The sequence below is a fragment of the Vigna unguiculata genome, chromosome 2 (genome assembly GCF_004118075.2).
Source record: "Vigna unguiculata cultivar IT97K-499-35 chromosome 2, ASM411807v1, whole genome shotgun sequence".
Taxonomy (NCBI): Eukaryota; Viridiplantae; Streptophyta; class Magnoliopsida; order Fabales; family Fabaceae; genus Vigna; species Vigna unguiculata.
Genome location: NC_040280.1, coordinates 26860749 through 26883558, shown reverse-complemented (window position 1 = coordinate 26883558; position 22810 = coordinate 26860749). Strand labels below are relative to the sequence as shown.

Below are 22810 nucleotides of genomic sequence, written 5' to 3'. Positions count from 1 at the left end.
ATTTCATCTATAACAATATAAAAAAATATAAAAAAATATTCTTTTTGTGTTCATTTAATTATTATTTTAAAATTTGATTATTTTATAAATAATTTATCTTTAATCATTATTTTAAATTTTGTTTATCTTTATCATTTATTTTAAAAAATTATTTTTTATACATATTTTATTTTTTAATTTCATATTTAATAATGATTTTAAAAATTAATTATATATTTTTTGTTGATTTTCTTAAACTTTTAATGAAAAAAAAAAAAAGCGAACACGTGTATTTTCGCTGGTATGAATAAGCATAAACGACTCTTGATTCTTCTGCAGATACACATTCACACACCAAACAAATAATCCTCAAAAATTGAAGAAAATGTTCTGTATTTTAAATTCTTTAAGTAGTATACAAAACAAAAACAAACCCTAATCATGAAACTCTTTTCTTGCTACTAGTCTTTTGGGTTAGCAGAGGGTAGCGACACATGGGACAGGTGCGACTGGTGCGTAGCCATTGAAAAATACATTTATGATGAAAGAAGTGTTGACATGGAAGTGTGTAGCACTCAGCATTCACTTCGAATTCATCCAAGCATACGCAACAGCAACACTCACTCTGCACAACCCTAGATTTCTTCAACACCCTGTCAATGGCGGCTTCTTCGGATGATGCTGCTGCTGCTGGAACAGTTCCCAAAGAATTTTGTGTTGCTGCACGCATTCTGTTATCAGTAACGTTGATCACCATCGAGAGAGAAACTTCTGGGGATTGAGATTCCGAAGAAGATGAAGCAGAAGCAGCAGCAGCATCGTGAACTTGGAAGGTTTCTTGAACTTGATCAGCAGCCACGTTTGCTATTGTTTCAATAGTGTGAGTGTCGAAGAGTGCCTGCGATGACTGTGGCGATAACAGTGATAACGTTCTCCACTCTGACAGTGGCGATAACAGTATCCGAATGAAATGCGGAGCCTGTTGGAAGAAGGTTTGTGTTGGGAAAAGAGCAGAAGAGCGAGGTAGTCCTGGAAGTAAAGTATTTTGATGAAAAGTTCTAATGGTGAATCTGAAATTAGATTGAGCCATGAGAGTAGTGATCTCAGTGAAACCCCACAAGGATATGTCATAGGAACGTTGATGCATCTCGAACGATCTCATGCTGTAGCAGTGAGGTGTTCCTGAATATACTGTTCAAAATATCATGAAATCTGTTAGATTATGAGATTATTGAAAATCACGATACATGAACATGAACTTCTGAAACTTACCTGGTGTTTGTGATGGGGGTAAGCTCCTTCTGATTTCGCTCATGATAACAGAAGAAAGAAGACAAAAAATTATATGATCTTTTCTCTTCTCAGTGTATATTCTCCACACACTACCTCATTCTCTTTATATAATAATAATGAAAAGGAGATTTATTTGTTTGTAGATTGCAATGGGATTAGGAAATAAAGGAAAATTTATTGTTTATTCTATATATCTTTTATCTTTTTTTTATTTAAATGTTATCTTTATAGGTTTATCTTAACATCTTTTATCTTTTTGATTAAAATGTTATCTTTAAAGTTTTTTAGGTACATATATTTTATTATAAGTTGTTTAAAATATTAAAATTCTTTTAAATGAAATATATTGAAGATTTTTATGATTTTAAGTCATTTATTTTATAATCTATGTTATCTTTATGGTTTATCTTAACATCTTTTTTATCTTTTGATTAAAATGTTATCTTATTAAATTTTTTTAGGTACGTATATTTTATTATAAGTTGTTTAAAATATTAAAATTCTTTTAAATGAAATATATATATATATATATATATATATATATATTGAAGATTTTTATGATTTTAAGTCATTTATTTTATAATCTATGTTATCTTTATGGTTTATCTTAACATCTTTTATCTTTTTGATTAAAATGTTATCTTATTAAAGTTTTTTAGGTACATATATTTTATTATAAGTTGTTTAAAATATTAAAATTCTTTTAAATGAAATATATATATTGAAGATTTTTATTTTAAGTCATTTATTTTATAATCTGTTATCTTTATGGTTTATCTTAACATCTTTTTATCTTTTAAATTAAAATATTATCTTATAAAAGTTTTTTAGGTACATATATTTTATTATAAGTTGTTTAAAATATTAAAATTCTTTTAAATGAAATATATCGAAGATTTTTATGATTTTAAGTCATTTATTTTATAATCTATGTTTTCACTGCAAAAATATCTCCGTTTAACAACCAATTTATAAATTTAGATATCAATTTAAAAAAAAAATATTGATTATTAAAAGTAATAACTATTAAGAATAAAAAATTATAAATTATAATTAGTCTTTAAATTGCAATTAACTACAGAAGATAATTGGTTACTAAACGACTTTTGTTACCAAAAGAATTGATTTTTAAATCAGTTTTTAATTAATTAGTGACAAATTTTAATTTTTTATTTATAATAGTGACTATTTAATAATTAATAATTTTTTATTTTATAAATTAGTATTAAAATTGGTGCGTGACTACAAATTTTAGTTACTAAAATTAATTATTATTTAAAAGTTTTGTTATAATGTTATATAAAAGATAATGTATGATTTGGATTGTGTTATGTAGTTGAAAGAAGATTTGGAATAGGTTGTGCTGTAAATATATTTTCAGTTCCTTTTTTATTACATAAGTAGTTTGTAATTTTTTATTTTATAAAATATTTAAAGATAAAATAAGAATATTTATATATGTAAGTAATTTGTATGTTTTTTTATTGATTTTAAAATATAATTAAAGATAAAATAAAAATATGAAAGCTTACTGTATTGTCATAAATTTATAAATTATAGATATAAAAGTCGGGTTGGACTAATATATTATCTATTATTTATTTATTATAAATTATATAAAAGCTTTTTGTCTTATGTGACCTAATATTATTATATCGTTTTTTCTCCGTTCTTTTTAATAATACTTTTTTGTTAAATTTAATTACAGTAATTGAAATATATATATATATATATATATATATATGATAAGTATTTATAAGTCGCTTAATGATTTAACCTTAAAATATATTTTTGATATTATTAATTGATTGTAAATTGTATTATAATTTTTTTATAAAATAACAAATTTGTGTTTATTATAAGGACTTGTAATTTTGGTGTCTTAATTAAGTGTGTGTAAATGATTCAAAGATGACAATTAAATATATATTATGCATAATTTTTAATATTCTATGAAGTGTATGTGTGACATGGGTGGTATAAAATAGTATATAGTTTCATACTTTGAATAGTTGGACTTGTTTCATGCTTTGGTTAGTTTGAGAATAAAAAGAAGTAAACATTTTAGGCTTAAGTTGGTTTGAGAATAGAAAAAAGTTAATAAATAAAACAAAATGGGAGGACATATAATTGTAAAAAATGAATTTTAGATTTTACAATTCAATACATAATTGAGAAGTTATTTATTTTCTTATTGTGAATCCAATATTTGTTGTAAAAAAGATTGCTTTTAGAATATACGATTAGGAAGTTAAAAATTTTAATTCCAAATTACATAATTTTAAAAGGGCAAAAGTCAATTTAATTTTGTTTAGAGTAATGTAGGATCAAATTTATAAATATAGAGGAAGAAAATGCCTAAAAAAAAACTAAATTTATAAACTTCTTCCTTTTTTTTTTTTCTATTTTGCTCTTGTTTCTCTTTATGTCATGTATTGTTGAAGAGTTTTGTTGGAAATTTGAAGAAATTGAGTTTTTAAATGTTAGTTATTGGAGTTCGAAGTTAAGATTATTTGATCCTTTTAACTCATTCTTCCTTTAGAGTTAGTTACTTAGAACATCAAGAAGATCAAGGTAAGATAAATTAGTTTTATTTTATAATTTAATTGTAGTATATGTGATGTTTTGGGTTGAGAACTATGCATAAGTTAATAAATGAGTATATTCAAAATCATATAGAGTTTATGAAAGTTGAAATTGTTTAATGAGTTTACTGTATTTATTACAAATGAAAATTGTTGTTAGCTGAAAATCTTAATTAAAAATCATTGTTGTGAAGTTGTTAATGTACATGGTTTTGAGAGATCTTGTTAAATGACATACTTGTGAAATTTGTAGGTTTTGAGAGGACGTATGAAAGCATGTGAAAAGTAGATTATTAATAGGGTTAAGTATGTTTTTAGCTTTTGAATTTATATGTGAAATTGGAATTTATCTATTTAAAAGTTCAAATAAAATTTGTCTTTATATTCTAGTAATGTATGAAAGTCGTCTTTCAAATTAGACGACTTTATTGTTTGGATTAACATGTTAGAACATGTGATTGCCATGTAGCTGACATATGTAATTTAAAAAAAATAAAAAATTATTTTGGTTTTGGAAGACGTATTCCATATACTACTAAAGTATATCGACGAATTTTATATGAACGTTGAGAAAGAGAGACGGATTTCAATTTCATATATAAATACAAAAACTAAAAATATAATTAGCAAAAATAGTTGTTTGAATTATTTATTATTTTTAATTTAATTTAATTTTATAGTAATTTAAATTAATTTTAAAATTAAACATATTTAACCCAAATTTAAATTACTATATTATTTATTCATTTTGTTTTATTTTTCTATTTTGTCACAAAATTAGATGACAAATATTGATAGTGTCTTTGATTCATGTTAATTAACTTTTATTTATAATTTAATTATAAATTATCTAAATAATTTAATAACTACTTGATTTTACTTTGATATATATTATTTTTATTTTAATCTACACTAATAGAAAATTAGTGAATTTATCACATAGATTTTGTGATATATTAATTATATAGTAAGATATTAATTTAAAATAAATTTTATTTTTTTAAATTTAGAGAATAGGTGATCTTTCAGTAAATACTTGATTCAACCCACTTATATTAATTTTAGAAAAATATTAAAATTTTAATATTAATTAATAAAGTTAAATATATTTTTTGTCTGTATACTTATATGAGAAATTAGAATTTGTCCATCTTTTAAAATTGATATAAAATGTGTCTCTTAATTTTAGTAATATATGAAATTCGATTCGTCTTCTATAATAGACATTATTAACCTCTAGTTGACGTAACTGACGATCATGATTAATGGATTGACATGTTAAAACATCACGTGACTTATATATGTAATTTAAATTTTTTATATTTTTTGTTCTCTCGATGCTGAAAAACGTATTCTATGCATTAATAAATATAAAAATAAATCTTATATGAATTTTGAGAATAAAGAACAAATTCTAATTTCATATTAAATATAAGAACTAGAGATATTCTTGATAAAAATAGTTGTTTATATGAATTTTGAGAAAAAATAAACGAATTTTAATTTCATATATAAATATAAAAACTAAAAATATATTTAGTAGAAATAATTGTTTGAAGTAATTGATTATTATTTAATATTTTTCTTCCTTTAATTTCATTTTCCATCCTTCTGGATGGTTAGAGGCATGGGAACAAAGGATAAATGTTTAGGTGCTTATAATTAAGAGCGAGAAGAAATGAAACAGTGAGATATTACACCAAACATTGCGGGCTTATTTCTGGTATTATTTTCTTTAGTATTATTTTTAATTTAACTTAGGATTTGATTTAAATAATTTGCATAGGTGATTGAAGTATCTTCGCTACAATTGTGTTTTTCCCAATATTTTATAATCTTATGTCCATCAATGGCTCAAACCGGAGTTATTTTCGATAAATGAAAAATTACTTTAATAATTGAAAAGTATATAAGATAAAAACTGATTTTATGATGCTAAAAGTAAAATAAAACCTAACAAAGACGACTTAAATAATTCTATAAGTAAAGTTTTTAAATCATATATTTAGATAAACCAGTTTTTCACTGATTCGGTATAATTTCATGAGTTTGAAGAGTCAAATCCGGTCCGGTTTTTCTCAGACCCTTGATTTTTACCACAAAAAGTAGTGTTCTTTTAAGCTTTTCCATTTTTAGATCTTTCATTTTAATAAATATAGAACTTCGGTTCCCTCACTTGATTGCGTGAAGTAGCAGCAAAAACACACTTCAAAAGTTGGGAATTCGAATCTTTTCACTAAAACGATAAAATCAAACAACAAACACAATTCAAAACTTATTACAGAATAGAATTTAAAAAAGCCTATTGAAAATTCTGATTCATTCAAATTCAATGCCTGCAATACAAGTTACAAACACTACATCCAGACAACAACTTTTCCTTCCATCAACCTTTGTAGCACTAAATCATGGGATTTACCTTATCAGTTCAATACAGGTTTCAATTTTCATTCACCTCTTTGATTTTATTAAGAAGTAAACAACGATAAACTGCAATGAAAACACTACTTAGCCGACACAAATTTGAATATCAAACATGGCAGAAGAAAGTGAAAGAAGAGACAACTAAGGTACCTACCTACAGAGAGCAAAAACCTGACAACATATTCGACCCTTTCTGCGTATACCAGACAAATACTTAGCATAATAGCTAGTGCACAAAAACTAAAATTCAGAGCAACACACCCAAAACTTGGATGCAATAGTTTGTAGGATTAAGCAATTCCTTCAAGCATGCCTGGCCTGAAAATCCTTCATGAAAGCTACCAACTTCTCAACACCAGCCAAGGGCATGGCGTTGTAAATGGAAGCCCTTATTCCTCCCACTGATCTGTGTCCCTTCAGCTCAACCATCTTCTCCTTTGCAGCCTCCTTGACGAACACAGCTTCCAACTCTGATTTCTCCAAAGTGAATGGCACATTCATCAATGATCTCACAGATTTCTCAACAGGGCACCTATAGAACCCTTTGCTCTCATCGATTGTGTTATACAGAATCTCAGCCTTCTTCTTATTGTTCTTCTCAACCTCCACCAACCCCCCTAGCTCCAACAAATGCTCAAACACCAACCCACACATGTAGATCCCGTAACAGGGAGGGGTGTTGTAGAGTGAATTGTTATCATCTTGGATCTTGTAATCAAGCATCACCGGAGTGAGACCCTGAGCATTCCCAATGAGGTCCTTCTTGATGATCACAATGGTGACACCAGAGGGCCCCACATTTTTCTGCACGCCGGCATAGATAACTCCGAACTTTGACACATCCACGGGCTTGGAGCAGAAATTTGAAGACATATCAGCAACCAGAACACCACTCTGAGAAACAGGGTACTCCTTATACTCAACCCCGTGAATAGTCTCATTGGCACATATATGCAAATACCTGGCACCCGGATTCTGCTTCAAATCGCCAAAAGACGGGACCTTTGTGTACTTTTCGGATTTCCCAGACCAGATCACGTTGGGTTTGCAGTATTTCTGCGCCTCCTTGGCGGCCTTGTCGCCCCAGGAGCCGGTGACGATGAAGTCGACGGCGTCGTCAGGGGAGCAGAGGTTGAGCGGCACGGCGGCGAACTGGGTTGTGGCGCCGCCCTGGAGGAAGAGGACGGAATACTCCGGCGGGATCTGGAGGAGGGTGCGGAGATCCGATTCGGCCTTTTGGATTATGGAGAGAAACTCCTTGCCGCGGTGGCTCATTTCCATGACGCTCATGCCGGATCCGCCCCAGTTGTAGAGCTCGGATTGGGCACGGAGGAGAACCTTTTCCGGGAGGGTGGCGGGGCCGGCGGCGAAGTTGAAGACGCGATCTTGGGCGTGGGTGAGGGGTGGGGGTTGGGTGTGGAGTTGGGTGGCGCATTTGATTGATGTGGGTTTGAAGAAGGTGGGGCGAGGGGAGGAGAGGCGGAAAGGGGTGGTGCGGTTTTGGAAGAGAGCGGTGTGAGGAGAAGTTGCCATTGACATGGTTACGCTGATAACGGAGAAGAAGAAGAAGACGAAGAGTGTTTTGAGTTTGGTGTTTGAGGCAAAGATCTGAAGGAGAAAGAGCGAGCATTTATAGTGAGTCCCACATTGGGCATGTAGTTGTTGGATTTCATTCAGTATTTGATTTTCTTTTTCGTTTTTATCTTGACAAAAAAGTGTATAACATTAATTTATTTTGTTTTTTTATAAAAAAATATTCATTTTTTTTTCTCATCGTTGATTTTATTTTCAGATATATAAATGCAATGTGAAAAATATGTAAGATGCAAGTGTATATTCATATTTTAATTTCTTATGTTTTGAATTTATCATAGAATTGAGAACACACTGAATTTATTGCATTAGATATGTTTTAAATTACTTGTCTAAGACCTCTTTTGATTCATGTTCTTGTGTGTTTATTAGTTTTAAATTACGTATTAGATTTTATTATTAAGAGTAAAACATGTGTTAAGATAAATTTTGGTATTTTTCGATGTTGAGATAGGATTATTATTATTTTTTTCATTAGTTTCAGATATAAAGGTTAGTTAATTATATTGCTTGTAAGATAATTATATAACTCGGTTAATATTTAAATAAGAAGTCCTAAATATGATGAAAAATGAATTCCACAGACAATCTAAAACCTTACAAAATTTCAATGCATATTTTTATTTTGTAGTGTTTGTATGTCTACGTTTGACATTATACATACTATCTTTTTGGTCATTCATATTCAATATTAGTGTGGTTTCTTAAAATTTAATGCTCCAAAATGAAAATAAGTACTGTTTCAAAAAGACAAGAATAAATTAAATTTAAGAGTTAAAAGACTAAAATAAATAATTTAAAAAATTACTTTTTATAAAAACACAAAATATCATGAATACATTATTATGTTATTAAGTGTATTTTTTTTTAATGCATACGACTTTGGGTAAATACAGTGTAAAAATCCATGTCACTGTTAATGCATACGTTATCTTCTTTTTTATAATATTTATTTATAATAATCTTTTCATCTCTTTTAACGTTTATCTTACTATTTTTAGTATTTTGTTTTTACTCTCTATTTTTTTAATAATAAAAAATTATTAATATAAGTAAGTTTATTGCTCATAACATCGGTGATAAAGAAAATGTCACAATCGTATCTACGAGTGCAAATGCAATTTGCGTAAGATGCTTTTGGTTGGTGACGAAAAGTTGGTGTGATTATGTAATTGGAGACAAGGAAAGAGGGTGAGAGGTAAATCATTTGTGTTAATAACTAGGATGATAAATGCAATTTTTTTTTTATTGTTTTAACTTGTTTTTTGTTTTAATAGGAAATTTTTACGCTGATATTTGATATTTTTAATTGAGTATAAGAATTATTAAAGTATTTTTATGTATATATTTATTATTATTAAGATTTGTATGTATATATTTATTATTATTTCACTTTTATATTTCTCGTAATATTCATTTTTGTCGTCATTTTTATTTTTGTCTAAATTATTAAAGTATTCAGATTTCAAAATATGTATGAATTAGCTTGAAGTTATGTATTTAGGATGATATATGATTTGTAGTTAGTTATGTATTAAAATGAAATATGATGTATGGATAGGATGTTTATCCCATTTGACGATTCGTCTTATTTTAAAAAATTTAAAGTATATGACACATTTTTATATGGCGATTACTTTATATTAAAAAGTATATGAATTATACCACGATTAAAAAATTATTAATAAATATTATATAATTTAAATATATATATATATATATATATATATATATATATATATAAAAGATTTGGATGTTTTAAAGTTACTTTAATTCTTTGCAATCCATTTATAGATTAAAATCTTAAACTTATCAAATGGTAGTTTCTGATACCAGATCTATAATTAAAATATGAATTCATACTAAATGATCGATTGTCTGTTTTTTTATAGTCATAGCGAAAAAATATGTGCTAACGCGCATGTGTATTATTTTTTTTACAAGAATAAAAAATAATAAAATTAATAAAAATATTTGTTATTATAATTATAAAATATTATTATTATTGTAGATAATTTTTTAATTAAATAGTTATTAAATTTTAAAAGATTATCAAATTAAGAAAAATAGTTAAATTAAAAAATAGGTAAAATTAATAAAATAATAATTTAAATTTAAATAAAATAATTAAAAGATAAAATTAAAAAATAAATATATGGAAAAAATAAATATTTTCTTTATATATAGATAGGTATAGATTTACATGTAATCAGTTTATGATATTTATTTATGTATAATTATTTTGTGTTTAATAATTTATCATTCTTCTATTGTTTGAAAATATTGTCATTATATTTGTTACATGTAAAAACTTAATAAAATTTATATATGCTTCTTATTACTTTTAAGGCACACTGTACTTTCAATGAAGTACTATGTTTTTAAAAAGATTTATTTTGTATATTTTAATTTGGCATTTTATGTTTTGAAAAATATATATTTTATTTTATTTTTAATTAAACTGTTAAATAGACTAATAACATGTATAAGTCAGCCTTGATAACCTATTTAACATTTTTTTATTAAAAAGACCAATAAAGGTTTTTAAAAATATGAAGCATCACAGTAAATTTTTAAAACTTAATATGGTAAAAAAAACAAAAATAGGTGACATTTAGCCATAACATTAAGTATTAATAAATTAAATAAATAAATCTTATCTTTGCATCTTTTTAGATTAAGCTTAGTTAAATTGATGTAATCAAAATTTTGTACTAATCCATCCAATTAACTCTCCTAGATATTTTATTTTCAGTTCATAACTTAATTTTTCTACTTTTTGTTGACTTTTTGCAATTCAATTCAAATTTGTATTCTTCAGTAAGCGTGTGCATATGCAAGATGATTGGTTCACGGGTCACTACCCAAACATCTCACTCAAAGCATTGTTTTAGTCACAAGAAAAATAGTTTTAAATATAACATTTTATCATTAAATATGTTAGGTTGGATTTTTAAGTATGTCTTTAAAAAGTCAAATTAAGTTGAAATTACTTTGTCTTATTTGAAATTAAGTGGAGAGGAATTTTCTTCCTCACAAGAAAAGGTTATTTTTTTTCAATTTTTGAAAGAAAAAATTTGTTGGTATAAAATTGTTATTTTTATTTTATTTATCATTTGTTTAAGTTGATATGTTATTAGTAGGTTTAGGAATATATGATTCTTCATTCTAATTGATGAGATCGTCAATTTGTGATTAATATTTTAATTACGAGTTTGAAGATAATTATTTCATAACATATTTTAATATTTTTAGTTGTTGTGTCGTTGTTTTCCATCAAAATACAGTTAGTTAAAAAATTAATAAATAAGAAATATATTGTTAGAAACTACGTTAGGAATCATGAAAAATTATCACTGTATTTAATAATAATATATTTTCATACTTTCGATTTTCTGGCCTTTCCAAATATAAGAAGTTTGGTCTTTATTATTCTCTATCCAATAGTTACAACAATGGTTTGATCATATTGTTAAAAATAAATGTAAAATAAAATGTTTTATGTAATAACGACTCAGAAAAATTTATTATTTAAACTGTTAAATGTTAAATTAATTATATTAAATACTTTTAAGTGAGGAACAAATTTTAAACTTTTAGAAAGAAAGATTTAAAAAATTTGAAGAATGAGAATCCCTATATAAATTTTTTTAAATAATAATCAATATTTAAAGACTAATTTAAAGATTTATTTTCTAATTAAAAATAAGTTTAGAGATCAATTTATTTAGTGACTAAAACTTTGATAGTTAATGACCAATTTGTAGAAACAAATTCATAAAATAAACTATTATAATTATCAATTTAGAGATCAATAATATTTTTTTTAACTATTTTAGTTATTAATAATTAATAATTTTTCTTGTAGTATATATTAGTTAACTAATTATTTATATTATTTCTTAAAAATATTTGAAACTCGTTATCTTTGACTTCTATCTTAAATTCTAAGAAAACTACTATTTTTTTTTTCTAGATGTGACTTATCTATGTATAAGATAATCAATTTTTAAGTTAAGATTACGTGAACGTACTTTCTATTAAGTGAGTCTTTTTTTTTTTTTGCTGGATCTCAAATATTTGTTGTTTTTGTGTATAGGTCGAGGTTTGCTCTTCTGCGAGTAATATAATGAAAAAAAAAATATATGATAATTTGAGGTTTCATAATAATGCAGTTATTTTTTAGTAAACTTTTACAAAATTAAGCTACAACTTTTCAAACACCTTTTTATCTTTCAGTAATTTACATCAAAATAGGTTCAACAATTAAATGATAAGACAAATTTGATAATTTTAATATTATTAAAAAAAAACTTCAAATTTAATTAAATTTTATGAAATTAGCTTGGAAAATAAGATTTGTATAATTTATATTACAATTTAGTTTTATTCAACGTAAATCTCTAAAATATTAAAATATTAAGGCAAGTTAAATACGGTTAACCAAACTAATATTGGAATGAAAATTTGAAAACCTTCGGTTAGGCATTTCAGTGGTTTATTGTGATAGCAAATACTTTCTTTAGGATTTTGAATTTTGATGAATATGCATGTATCTATAAAACTTTAATTTTATTTTTTTATTATTGTTAAATTGTGAAAGTTGAAATTTTAAAACTGGGAATTAAGTGCGAGATAGAATTGTATATGTGGGTTATAAGGTTTGTATAACTGCTTGAATTTAAAGTTATGGTTATTATATAATAATGTATATTTTGTTGTTGAATAATTGATTGTTTGAAGGAAATTTAATAGAGATAATGATATTTTGATTTGTATAGAAAAATAATTATTTACAAGTAAAATGAAAACTTGTGTTAGATCAAGTGAGAAATAAATTAATTTGTATGATTAGTATGTCGCTCAAACTACAGACTACAAAAAAACTTGATTAATAACTACCTTTATTAAAAAAAAGTAATTTTAAAAAACTAAATAATAAAATTGATAAAACATTTGGTATTAATAAGAAAATATTGTATTTATAATTTACAGATTTAGAAGCAAAGACGACTTCGTACACACATCTCTTTCACACAGAACTGTTTCTTCTCTTAAGTTTTTATTGATTTGTCACGTTCTTATTTTTAAATTAAAGCTATCAAATAACATTTTTTTTTTCTAACTTATTCTCAAAAAGAGTTATTTAAAATTGACTATGAAAGTGGTGTAATTTATGATAGGTATTAGGTTAATGATTATTTTGGTTTTTGGTATTTCTTTTGATGTTTATAATAAAGGTATGTTGACAGTATAAAATAAAGAGGGAAAAGTAGTTTTAAAGGTTATTAAAGGTGACTAGAAAAAAGCAGAACAATTTTACAAATTTTTTAATCGGTATTTTTTTAAAATTATATTTTTATTAATTTTAAATTAATTTAACTAAATACATTTTTGTTTTTTATTCATTTTAATTATAAAGACAAATAAGTAATCTTATATTTTAATCTTATATTTTAATTTTATTTTATCACACTCTTCGAATCATTTATCATTTACAAAATTTGATCAATTTTTTATTAAAATATTTTTATCTATCTCTCGAAACAAACATCACCACAATTTTGGTCACTCTTTCTCAAATCCTTTATCCAATCAAATACATATTTTATGCCCATTGATAGATAATAAATAATGATAAAACAATTAAAAGAAAATAAAAAATGTCTAAATTAATTTATAAGTTCTAATAAAAATGTGGATTAATTATGTTTTTGGTGTTTAACTTTAAATAAAAATTAAGATTAGTCAATTTTCAAAATTTTAAATCATTCTGTCCAACATTTTTATAATTGTACAAATTTAGTTTTTTTAATCAAAATTTTGTTTAAATTTATTTAATGTTTGAAACGTGTGTTCAATTAACATTTAAGTAAAAATATGTCAAATAACTCAAATCTTATGATAAAACATTTAAAACGAAAAATAATTTTAACAAAATTTGATTAAAATAATTAAATCTATGTATTGTATTTTTAGAGTAAAAAGGACTAAATTAGATTAAGATTTCAAAAAATTAATTTAAATTTTTACGAAAATAAAAATAAAAAACATATTTGAACTTAAAAATATTAATTTAAAGATAAAATAATGAAAGTTTAATATTTCAAATATACTTGAATGAAGTTATTGTTTGAGAAAAAACTTAAATGAATAATAATTATTTTTAGACAAAATGTGTCAGTTTTCACTTTCTCTCTCATATGTTAGATTTGTAAAGGAACATCTAAATTTGATTTTACTTAACAAATATTAAAATCTGGGCTCGTGATTAATAAAAATAATTGTATCAAATCATACTGATATGATAATTGTAGTAGTTAAAAATGTTATTTGAAGACATAATGTTATTTTAAAAATGATTATTTATTTACGTTTTACTTTCCTGATCTTTCCTGGTCAGATCAAATCTATAAACTTCATAAAAAATTTAATTAAATAAAATTACTTCAACCTATACCATTTTTATTTTTTTAAAATTAAATAATTATCATGTAAATGAAAATTTTATTTTTAAAATTTGTTTATATATATATATATATTATAAATAAATATTAAAAACTTATTTAATATACAAATATTTTTCAAGTTTTTCTATTGATTAATTAATATTTTAATTAAATAAATTAAAATAATTATTTCATTTATATGTTATAATTACTAATTAAAATATAATTTATAAATACTAATGTTCAAATTAAAAAATATTATATATTTAGGTTCTTATAAAATGTAATATAAAAAATTTAATTTTTAAAATTATTTTTATTTTAAATTTTAATTAAAAAATAATCAACGGATCGAAACAAATTAATTTTAACCTATCAATTTGATGTGTTAAACAAACCAAACTAAAACAAACCACAAATCCACAAACTACTACAATCCACGAACTAAATCCATTTTGCCACCCAGTTATATAAATAAAAATATTATTTACGTAAATTTTAACGTGAATAATATACACACAATAAATATTAAAATATAATACTATCCTTTTTGGTTTATCTTGGTACTCTAAATTTAAAAATTGTTTTAAGAAAGGATTGGTCGAAGAATGTAGCCTTGTGAAGAGCACAGGGGTCAACGAAACATTAAAGAAAACATTTATTTCAGGGTCAGTTTGCACAAACCAAGGTGATGAAAGTTGCAGCATATATAGTAAAAAATTAACTTCTAGTAATATAAATAAGTTTTATTATAAATAAAAATATACAAAATCATCTTATCTAACTTGAATTTACCTACTTAAATTATAAAAAAAAAGTTTAGATCTTTATTTTATTCATTCAGTTCTTATTTATTATTTTTTCTTCAGAGTGTCACCATCATAAGAGATTAATTATGATTACAACATTCTTAATAATGTTTATTACATTTATAAGTATATTATGCACGTAGTTTATATTTATTTTACCAACAAAAATATTATATTTTAAATTAAATTTAAAATATGTATAATAAAAAAATCAAATGTTATATTATTATTAATTCAATAACATACTATCATTAAACAATTATAAACTACATAAAATAAGGTAAAAACGCACAAAAATTATTAAATAAACATAAATAAGATACCTCACACAAAAACACGCAAAAATTATTAAATAATCATAAATAACATAATATAATTGGATAAAATAAGATTATGGACAAGTAACTATACAGTTATAGTTACAATTAACATAAAATTATTAAATAAACTGATGTTAAAGACATTCCACCAAATAATTATAATCATAAATAACATAATATAACCGAACAAAATTAAATTAGAGACATCTCACTATTATAGTTATAAATAACATAAAATAATCAAACAATATCAAATTAGAGAAATCCTACCAATTAATTATAGTTATAAAACAAAAATTTTAATTAAAGTATTAACACACAAAACTATAAAAACTATAAATATCTTCTATTAGGCATTGTATTAACACACTAAAATTATAATTAAAGTATTACATTACAAATTTTGTATAATGATTTGCTGAAACTTTTTTACTCTCCTATCCTACATTCTTTAACCTATTTATTTAGAGTCTAATAATATTACAATTTTTGTAAAGTTATTATTGTATATTTTACTCTGTTATCCTAGATCTTCTTTCACCTATTTATTTATAGTCAAACAATATTACAATATATACTTCTAAAGTTTATTTTCATTTGTTTATTTTTATTTTTTGTTCTAATATCCGTAACTATTGTTATATTATTGAATAGTAATTTGAAGTTTTACCTATATAATATGTTTTAGAAATGTCAATATCATAAAATATTTATGTCAATATGTTTTATATCTACTCAGACTCACAACACAACATGGTTCTATATCATAAAATATTTATGTACAAAAATTACTATGAACCACTTAGTTATTTGTTTTTGAGTTAAAAAACAACACATACAATAACTACTTCTTGTTTTTTTGAGTCAAACAACAACACATATCAAAATCTATTCAGCTGTTGTTATAAATATCCAATTCACAGATATAATAATCACTCAGCAAAAGTAAATAAAAACAAGTCACCAAATACTTGTTGAATGAATGAAGTTGTTTGTATGTCATGGTTTTCATTATTTTGTTCAATGGGAACAAGAGAAATACACGACTCAAGTATGTTCTGTTCATTTAGAACATAACAGAAAGTAAAAATAACATGAGTAGTTTAGATAGAACAACAAAATACTTAAGACAAACCCGACACTTGAGACACAACATATAATAAGTGCAACCTAAGTTGCTCACATTCATGTGCATGCATGCATCAACCAAATGGCCCCCCAATTATCATAGTCAAGTGTATCATATCATGATGATGGTGTTTTGTTAGTGGCTATACATGGCCTGCTACAACGAGTTCTCCACAAGAAAACGTGCGGGTTCACATTTTGCAGTGTAGTTAAATTTAGATGAACAGTACTTTCTATGTACCCCAGTAAGTTTCCCATTCCCAGCCTTCTGATGAAAATCAACCATTGATGTAGAGCACTCTCTGTGAGTCACAATTAATCACACATTAGTATAATCAACACAACACCATATTGGGTAATAGGAACATAAAATTATACACCACTTACAATAGCTGATCTTCTGAGTAATTGGAGTGCCATTCACATGTTTTACTCCATTGTTTGAAGCCATAAATGGAGCATTGTGCTGTGTAAACAGCAGCTGCTGCTAACAATGATGGAGGGAACTTCAGCATCTCATATTCCACTAGAGATAGCTCTACCAGGAAGAAAGCAAGTAGCTCAAGCTGTTGAGGAATAATAATAGAGTGAAAAAAAATTAGTGCATGATTCCAAACTCAGATAATCTTTGGCAGCAGAACTACATGATGAAGTTCTTACTACTTCTCACCTTTCTGTCTGCTTGAGCAGCCTTTAGGAATCTTTTCATAAAAACATATGCTGTTGGCACAGACATGTTAAACTGCAATGTGTTGACCATCAACTTCTCCTGCATAGTTTACAATGAACAAACTCAATTAGTTCAGCTACACAATTCTATCAAACAGTTTATCTGCAATGTGTCAATGAGGCAAAAAAATCTACCATATCCAGAACCTCCTTTCTTGTGTATGCTTTGTCTGATATGAGAATTAGATCCCCCACCACAGGAACTGAAACTTCTTCATACTTGCATGCCAGAAGCATTGCAACTAGTCCAACCAACTGAAGTTTCTTTCTTACCACTGTCTGCTTTGCCAGAAATCTGTCTATAAGATTAACAGTTAGAAACAATGTCTCGTGCATGAGGTCAAATTTGTCGTGCACCTGAAAGATCAAAACAAACATGTCAGGGAATTCAAAATTGACAGAAAACAAAACAAAATCCATAAGGATTATTATTGCAGCACAGATCGTTTACCTCAATAAGCCAGTCAATGAGTATAGCCCTCATCCTTTCATTAATGTCAAATTGCTGTGTCATGTAATTGGGTGAGACACAACTAGAACCCTGCATTGTAGCAATGTTGTTTAGTTATCAAAATTCAATAGAAAATGCAACTTTTGAATGCAGTACTAAAAAAAGTTCAATTGACAAATCAGAATCCAGACAGTATCCCCAGTTAAAGTTAAAATGTTTTGAAAGAGTCAGAAAAGTGCACTGAATTCAAACTATTCAATTCCCAATTTACCTCCATTTTTCTGTAGTAGGTGTAAAGATCTTCAATATAATCCACCACTGCAAGGGGATTATTTGCGTCACATATATCAATGTCCAAAACTGTCTCATCAATTATATCCTCCATCTCAACTTCCTCCATCTGATCTACTTCATTATGCACTGGCTCTGTCTGTTCTAAAGACATTGGCACTGGTTGGTCATCCGTTGGCTTGAGTTCATCATCAACAAATATAACCTCTCCAAATCCATTTGAATTTGAATTTCCCAAGTTTGACTTCTTGGTTCCCTGTTCATTCATTCAAATTGACCCCACCACTCAGTTTCAACTTTCAAATTTATGTGCATTTGTGCAAAGCATCAAAATTTCACCATAAAAGTACCTCAACACGATTTTGCTGTGTGCTAGCAATCTGTGCAGCAAACCTCCTAAAAGCAAACCAACATCAACAATCCGTTACATTGAAACTTGTGTCTAAAATTAAAGATCATAAATAAAAGTCTCATTAATCGATTTCTTTTCTTTCTTCCCTCTAGTGAGAAACAGAAAGAGGCTTATATATACTAACACTCATTGAAACGCAGTTCAATTTCAAAATTCAAACACTTGTTTTCACTTTTTTCATCCGCCCAAATAAAACTCCAGATCACACTAAAGGGTTTTATTGTATTCTCTAACCTTGTGATGGGTCGATGCCCCGGATCCGCCTGCTTCTTCTCACACATATCTTGTTTTCTGAAAGTGAAAACCACACCATCAACATCACAGACCCAAAAAAAAAAAAACTGAAAAAATCACAAGACAAACAAAAAAGAACAGCATGAATCAATCGAAAAAGATGAAATAAAAAAAATTACTCTGCCAATGTTCTCTTGTTAACAACACAAGGGTAAGGTCTTCCTTCGGCCACCAGATCCTGATTGATCACGCTCAACGCCCTTCTGTTCTGCCCCACCTTTCTGTTTCCCCCATGATTCATCCCTCCTATCACAACATCCAAAAAAAAATTAATAAACAAAAATCCCTCAATACCCATGTTGTTTTTATCATTAAATCTTGAATCTTTCCTCAACATTGAAACCGAAACCTTCACTTAATACCTTGAAAACTAGTGGGGTTCACTGGTTTAGATCTGTTCTCATCTGATATAACCATTGTGGATGAACACACAGAAACAAAGAACCACCACTAGACTACGATCAGAGGGAGAAGGGCATGTAATGGAGGAGGAAATGGAAGTGGGTAGGTACTCTTCTACACTAATTAACAGTGACACTACAAGCACCACACTGAATGACTGAAACCATGGGGTATTTGTCTGGTGAGAACACTTTTCAAAACTCAACGGCTAGTCACTAATGACCGTTGGATCCTTGGGCTGGCACCACCATTACTTTATTTTTTTTTCTATTTTTTCTAAGTTGTCTCTCTGTCCTAAATTCTAATAACGGTAATAAAATGCCTCCCATGTGGAGAAGCGTGTAGCCGTAGCCAACCCTCCATCTCTTTTTTTTTTTTTTTTTTTAAACCACAGTTACCATTACACTTTACTATTCTACCTTTTTTTGGTCTTTTACTCTAAGGTAAACAATTTTATTTATATTAAAAATGTAATAATTATGATTAGCATAGATGATTAATTTTGTACATGTTTATGTTTTTCATTGCATAATAATTATGGCTGATTAACAGTTTTTCTTTATCTAATTGTTTCCAATTTAAGATAACATTAAAGAACTTCCATACGAAGATTATAGCTGTGTTAGAAAACAAAATTACATTTTAGGTATTTTAGTAAATATTTTAATTAGCTTGAAAATATGATATTTTTATAGTTTAATATATTAAACGTTTGAATAAAAATTATTCTAAATCTTTCGAGATTTAGTTGAAATTAGATTTAGTTTATACATTTCAAAAATTATGACTCTCATATTTGGTTGAGTTGGAATACGGATGATAAGGTACGAAATATTTTTAATGACGGTGAATGAACAAGAATTTAAAATTGATAGGAGACAATTTATTAAAAGTTATAGTACATTTCCAAATTTTAGTCGTATATGTATATTTCATATGCATATATTTTCATACTAAATAATAATTGTGACGTTTTTATTTATATATATATAGAGTGTTTAATCTTGTGGATTTTTTTGTTAGTGTTTGCTTGCAATTTATTTTAACTTTGGAAATTTAGTAAGAGATAAGTTATAGTTTATTACTATGATTTTTCAATAAAATTTATCTTTCTCTTTTCTTAATATTCCGACAAGAATGGAAGAAGGTAAGTCGTGAGAAATAATTGATATATTTGGAATAGTAATGTTGTGTTGAAATCTTATAAGATTATTTATTTATCTGATACTAAATATTATTTTAATTATTAAAATATAAAATGATAGTATTTAATCTTTTTCAATTTAACTTAGGTGATAAGAAGACAAAAAAAACTATGAATGTGAAACCAATGATTGGGTGTTGAATTTGGCATTTTCTTTACTGCGTTTCTCTCTTCCCTATCTCTTATAACGGTCATTGTGCGCTCCTTCCTGCGCTCTACCGCACTTCTAATTTAGAATTCAGTTTTTCTCTTCTTTATCTTTTAAAATGTGAACAAAAACAAATAAATAAATATATGTATTTTCTGATAACACTGTCAAATTTATAAAATTTTCATAATGTTTCATTTATGTAATATAAATTAGCACTTGAAGTAAGATCTTCAATCTAACTGCCTCATATAGACATAGTGTATGCATGATTAAACACTGCATTATAGTTGATTTTGAACACACTCATCTCATGATTAAATATTACATAAAGTTCAGATATGTTTAAATAGTTTGATAACCAGCAACATAACACGGTACATCTTAATTTGGATAGAATTTAATATTATATTAGAAGGTGAATTTAATACTAATTGTTTTTTTATAAAAATAGTCTCTACTTACATAATATATATTTTGGTCCTATTTGATATTATTCTTCCTTATTAATTACTTTTATCTTTTCTTAAAATATAAAAATTAATTTTTGTTAAAATTTTTTTTTTATAAAGATTGTCAAACTAATTTTGGTTAAAACTATTTCATCTTTATAAAGATGGTTAAATTAATATTAAAGAATTTTTTCCTTACAGAATAAAGTAAACCGTTCAAACCACACAAAATTATCTCACATATACAATTTTTATAAATTTAAACGAATTAAGTTAAAAAAATTATACCTGTTAATTTCTAAAATTTGAATATCAAACTGTATCAGAATTTAACATAAAAAATAATTTGTAATCTTATATTAAAAATAAAAATAAAAAACATATTTAATTTTATTTTTCTTAAATGTTTATTTTAATTTATTTTATCCTTTTATAAATCTTGAAAAACTCAAATTATGAAAGAGTAGACTGTCCATCTTCTTCCCTACTATTTATTATCTATATTTATAATCTAAACATTTTGAATGATGTTCATCTGTAACTCATTATCAAATTATGTTTTATTAATATATAAAACAAATTTTACATCTTATTTGTATGTTAGAGATAAAAACAGTAACGTCCTCATCAGCATTAACATCTATATTTATAATATAAACATTTGGAAATTTAGAATGATGTTTATCTATTTCGAAACTCATTATCAAATGTCATTTTTTAAGATATATAAACGAAATTTACATTGTATTGGTTTAATTTATGTTAAAAATGAAAACATTAACGGTGTGTCCGAAATTCAACTTAAGACATGTTTGGACATGTGTTTGAAAAATTGAACGTGAATTAATCAAATAGAAGAGTTACTAAGTGATTTTTATTTATCTACTATCTTTGAAAATCAGTCAAACAACTTATGAATATGATTTATGATTTTGATGATTTCATATTTATTAAAATCAAATTTAGATGTCTCTCACGTGAAACTTTCATGCACTTATTATCGTCGAAGCTTTGTATTTATTTTCTGATTCAAATTTGTTTATATGTTTTTTAGAATTCAAATTTAATTAAAATGTTGATTATATTAATTTGTTAATAATTTCCTTACATATGTAGACGTTCATGAGATATATGAATGGTTGAATTATTTAAATTATTGTTTATAACATTAAATAAAAAACGCGTGAGGACGATAAGTAAGATGTTATATTGTAATATAAAAAGGTTTAAAAAAATTATTGTATGTTTTAATAGAAAAGAAAAATAAGAAATAATATAAAAAGTCATATTTTTTATACTTTATAGAAATATTTTTTTTTAAAGTACAAAAATAAAATAATTTAATATTATATACAACTTTAAAACATTTTAAACATTTAACTTAAATTTTCTTTTCTTTTCTTTTTTATTTATGAAAGGAGTTGCTTACACTTTTTCCCTCTTAATTATATAACCATTATACACTATTACTATTACTACTACTATTATTATTATTATTATTATTATTATTATTATTATTATTATTATTATTATTATAATTATTATATAACCATCATATACTATTATTATTATTATTATCACTAGTGTACACATAAAAGTAATGTATATACGCATTTTTAAATATAAATGATAGTATGTTAATAGGTGATAATAGTATAATGTTATTAAGTTAATATATAAAATAAGTTTATATTTATTAAAAATAAAATGAAATAAATAGAGAAATCAATTGTTGATGAATAAAAAAAAAACAGTTTTATATAAAATAGGTAAAAATAACCTTTAATTTTAAAAAAAATAATAAATAATTATACTGTAAAAGACATAATTAATATTATGAAATGTGG

The 22810-nt window shown here is 25.4% G+C and overlaps 2 protein-coding genes across 2 annotated transcripts; both read right to left on the bottom strand.

Annotated features, from left to right (window-relative positions):
• Nucleotides 1-6148: 6148 nt before the first annotated feature.
• On the bottom strand, nucleotides 6149-7902 carry LOC114173808 (phosphoserine aminotransferase 1, chloroplastic-like). Its single transcript, XM_028058433.1, has one exon. The coding sequence runs from the start codon at nucleotides 7818-7820 to the stop codon at nucleotides 6585-6587; it is 1236 nt and encodes a 411-aa protein (XP_027914234.1). The 5' UTR covers nucleotides 7821-7902; the 3' UTR covers nucleotides 6149-6584.
• An 8518-nt stretch (nucleotides 7903-16420) lies between these two features.
• On the bottom strand, nucleotides 16421-19341 carry LOC114171554 (G2/mitotic-specific cyclin-1-like). Its single transcript, XM_028056505.1, has 10 exons — nucleotides 19120-19341; nucleotides 18877-19003; nucleotides 18698-18754; nucleotides 18402-18447; nucleotides 18032-18307; nucleotides 17761-17850; nucleotides 17445-17666; nucleotides 17251-17349; nucleotides 16968-17146; nucleotides 16421-16882 (listed from the first exon to the last, which is right to left on the bottom strand). The coding sequence occupies exons 1-10, from the start codon at nucleotides 19172-19174 to the stop codon at nucleotides 16738-16740; spliced, it is 1296 nt and encodes a 431-aa protein (XP_027912306.1). The 5' UTR covers nucleotides 19175-19341; the 3' UTR covers nucleotides 16421-16737.
• Nucleotides 19342-22810: the final 3469 nt, after the last annotated feature.

Coding starts and splice junctions, on each gene's coding strand:
- LOC114173808 (XM_028058433.1), bottom strand. CDS start 7,820: ATGTCAATGGCAACTTCTCCTCACACCGCTCTCTTCCAAAACCGCACC.
- LOC114171554 (XM_028056505.1), bottom strand. CDS start 19,174: ATGGTTATATCAGATGAGAACAGATCTAAACCAGTGAACCCCACTAGT. Junction 18,308..18,401: donor CACAGCAAAATCGTGTTGAG/GTACTTTTATGG, acceptor ATGAATGAACAG/GGAACCAAGAAGTCAAACTT. Junction 16,883..16,967: donor TACTCAGAAGATCAGCTATT/GTAAGTGGTGTA, acceptor TGTGACTCACAG/AGAGTGCTCTACATCAATGG.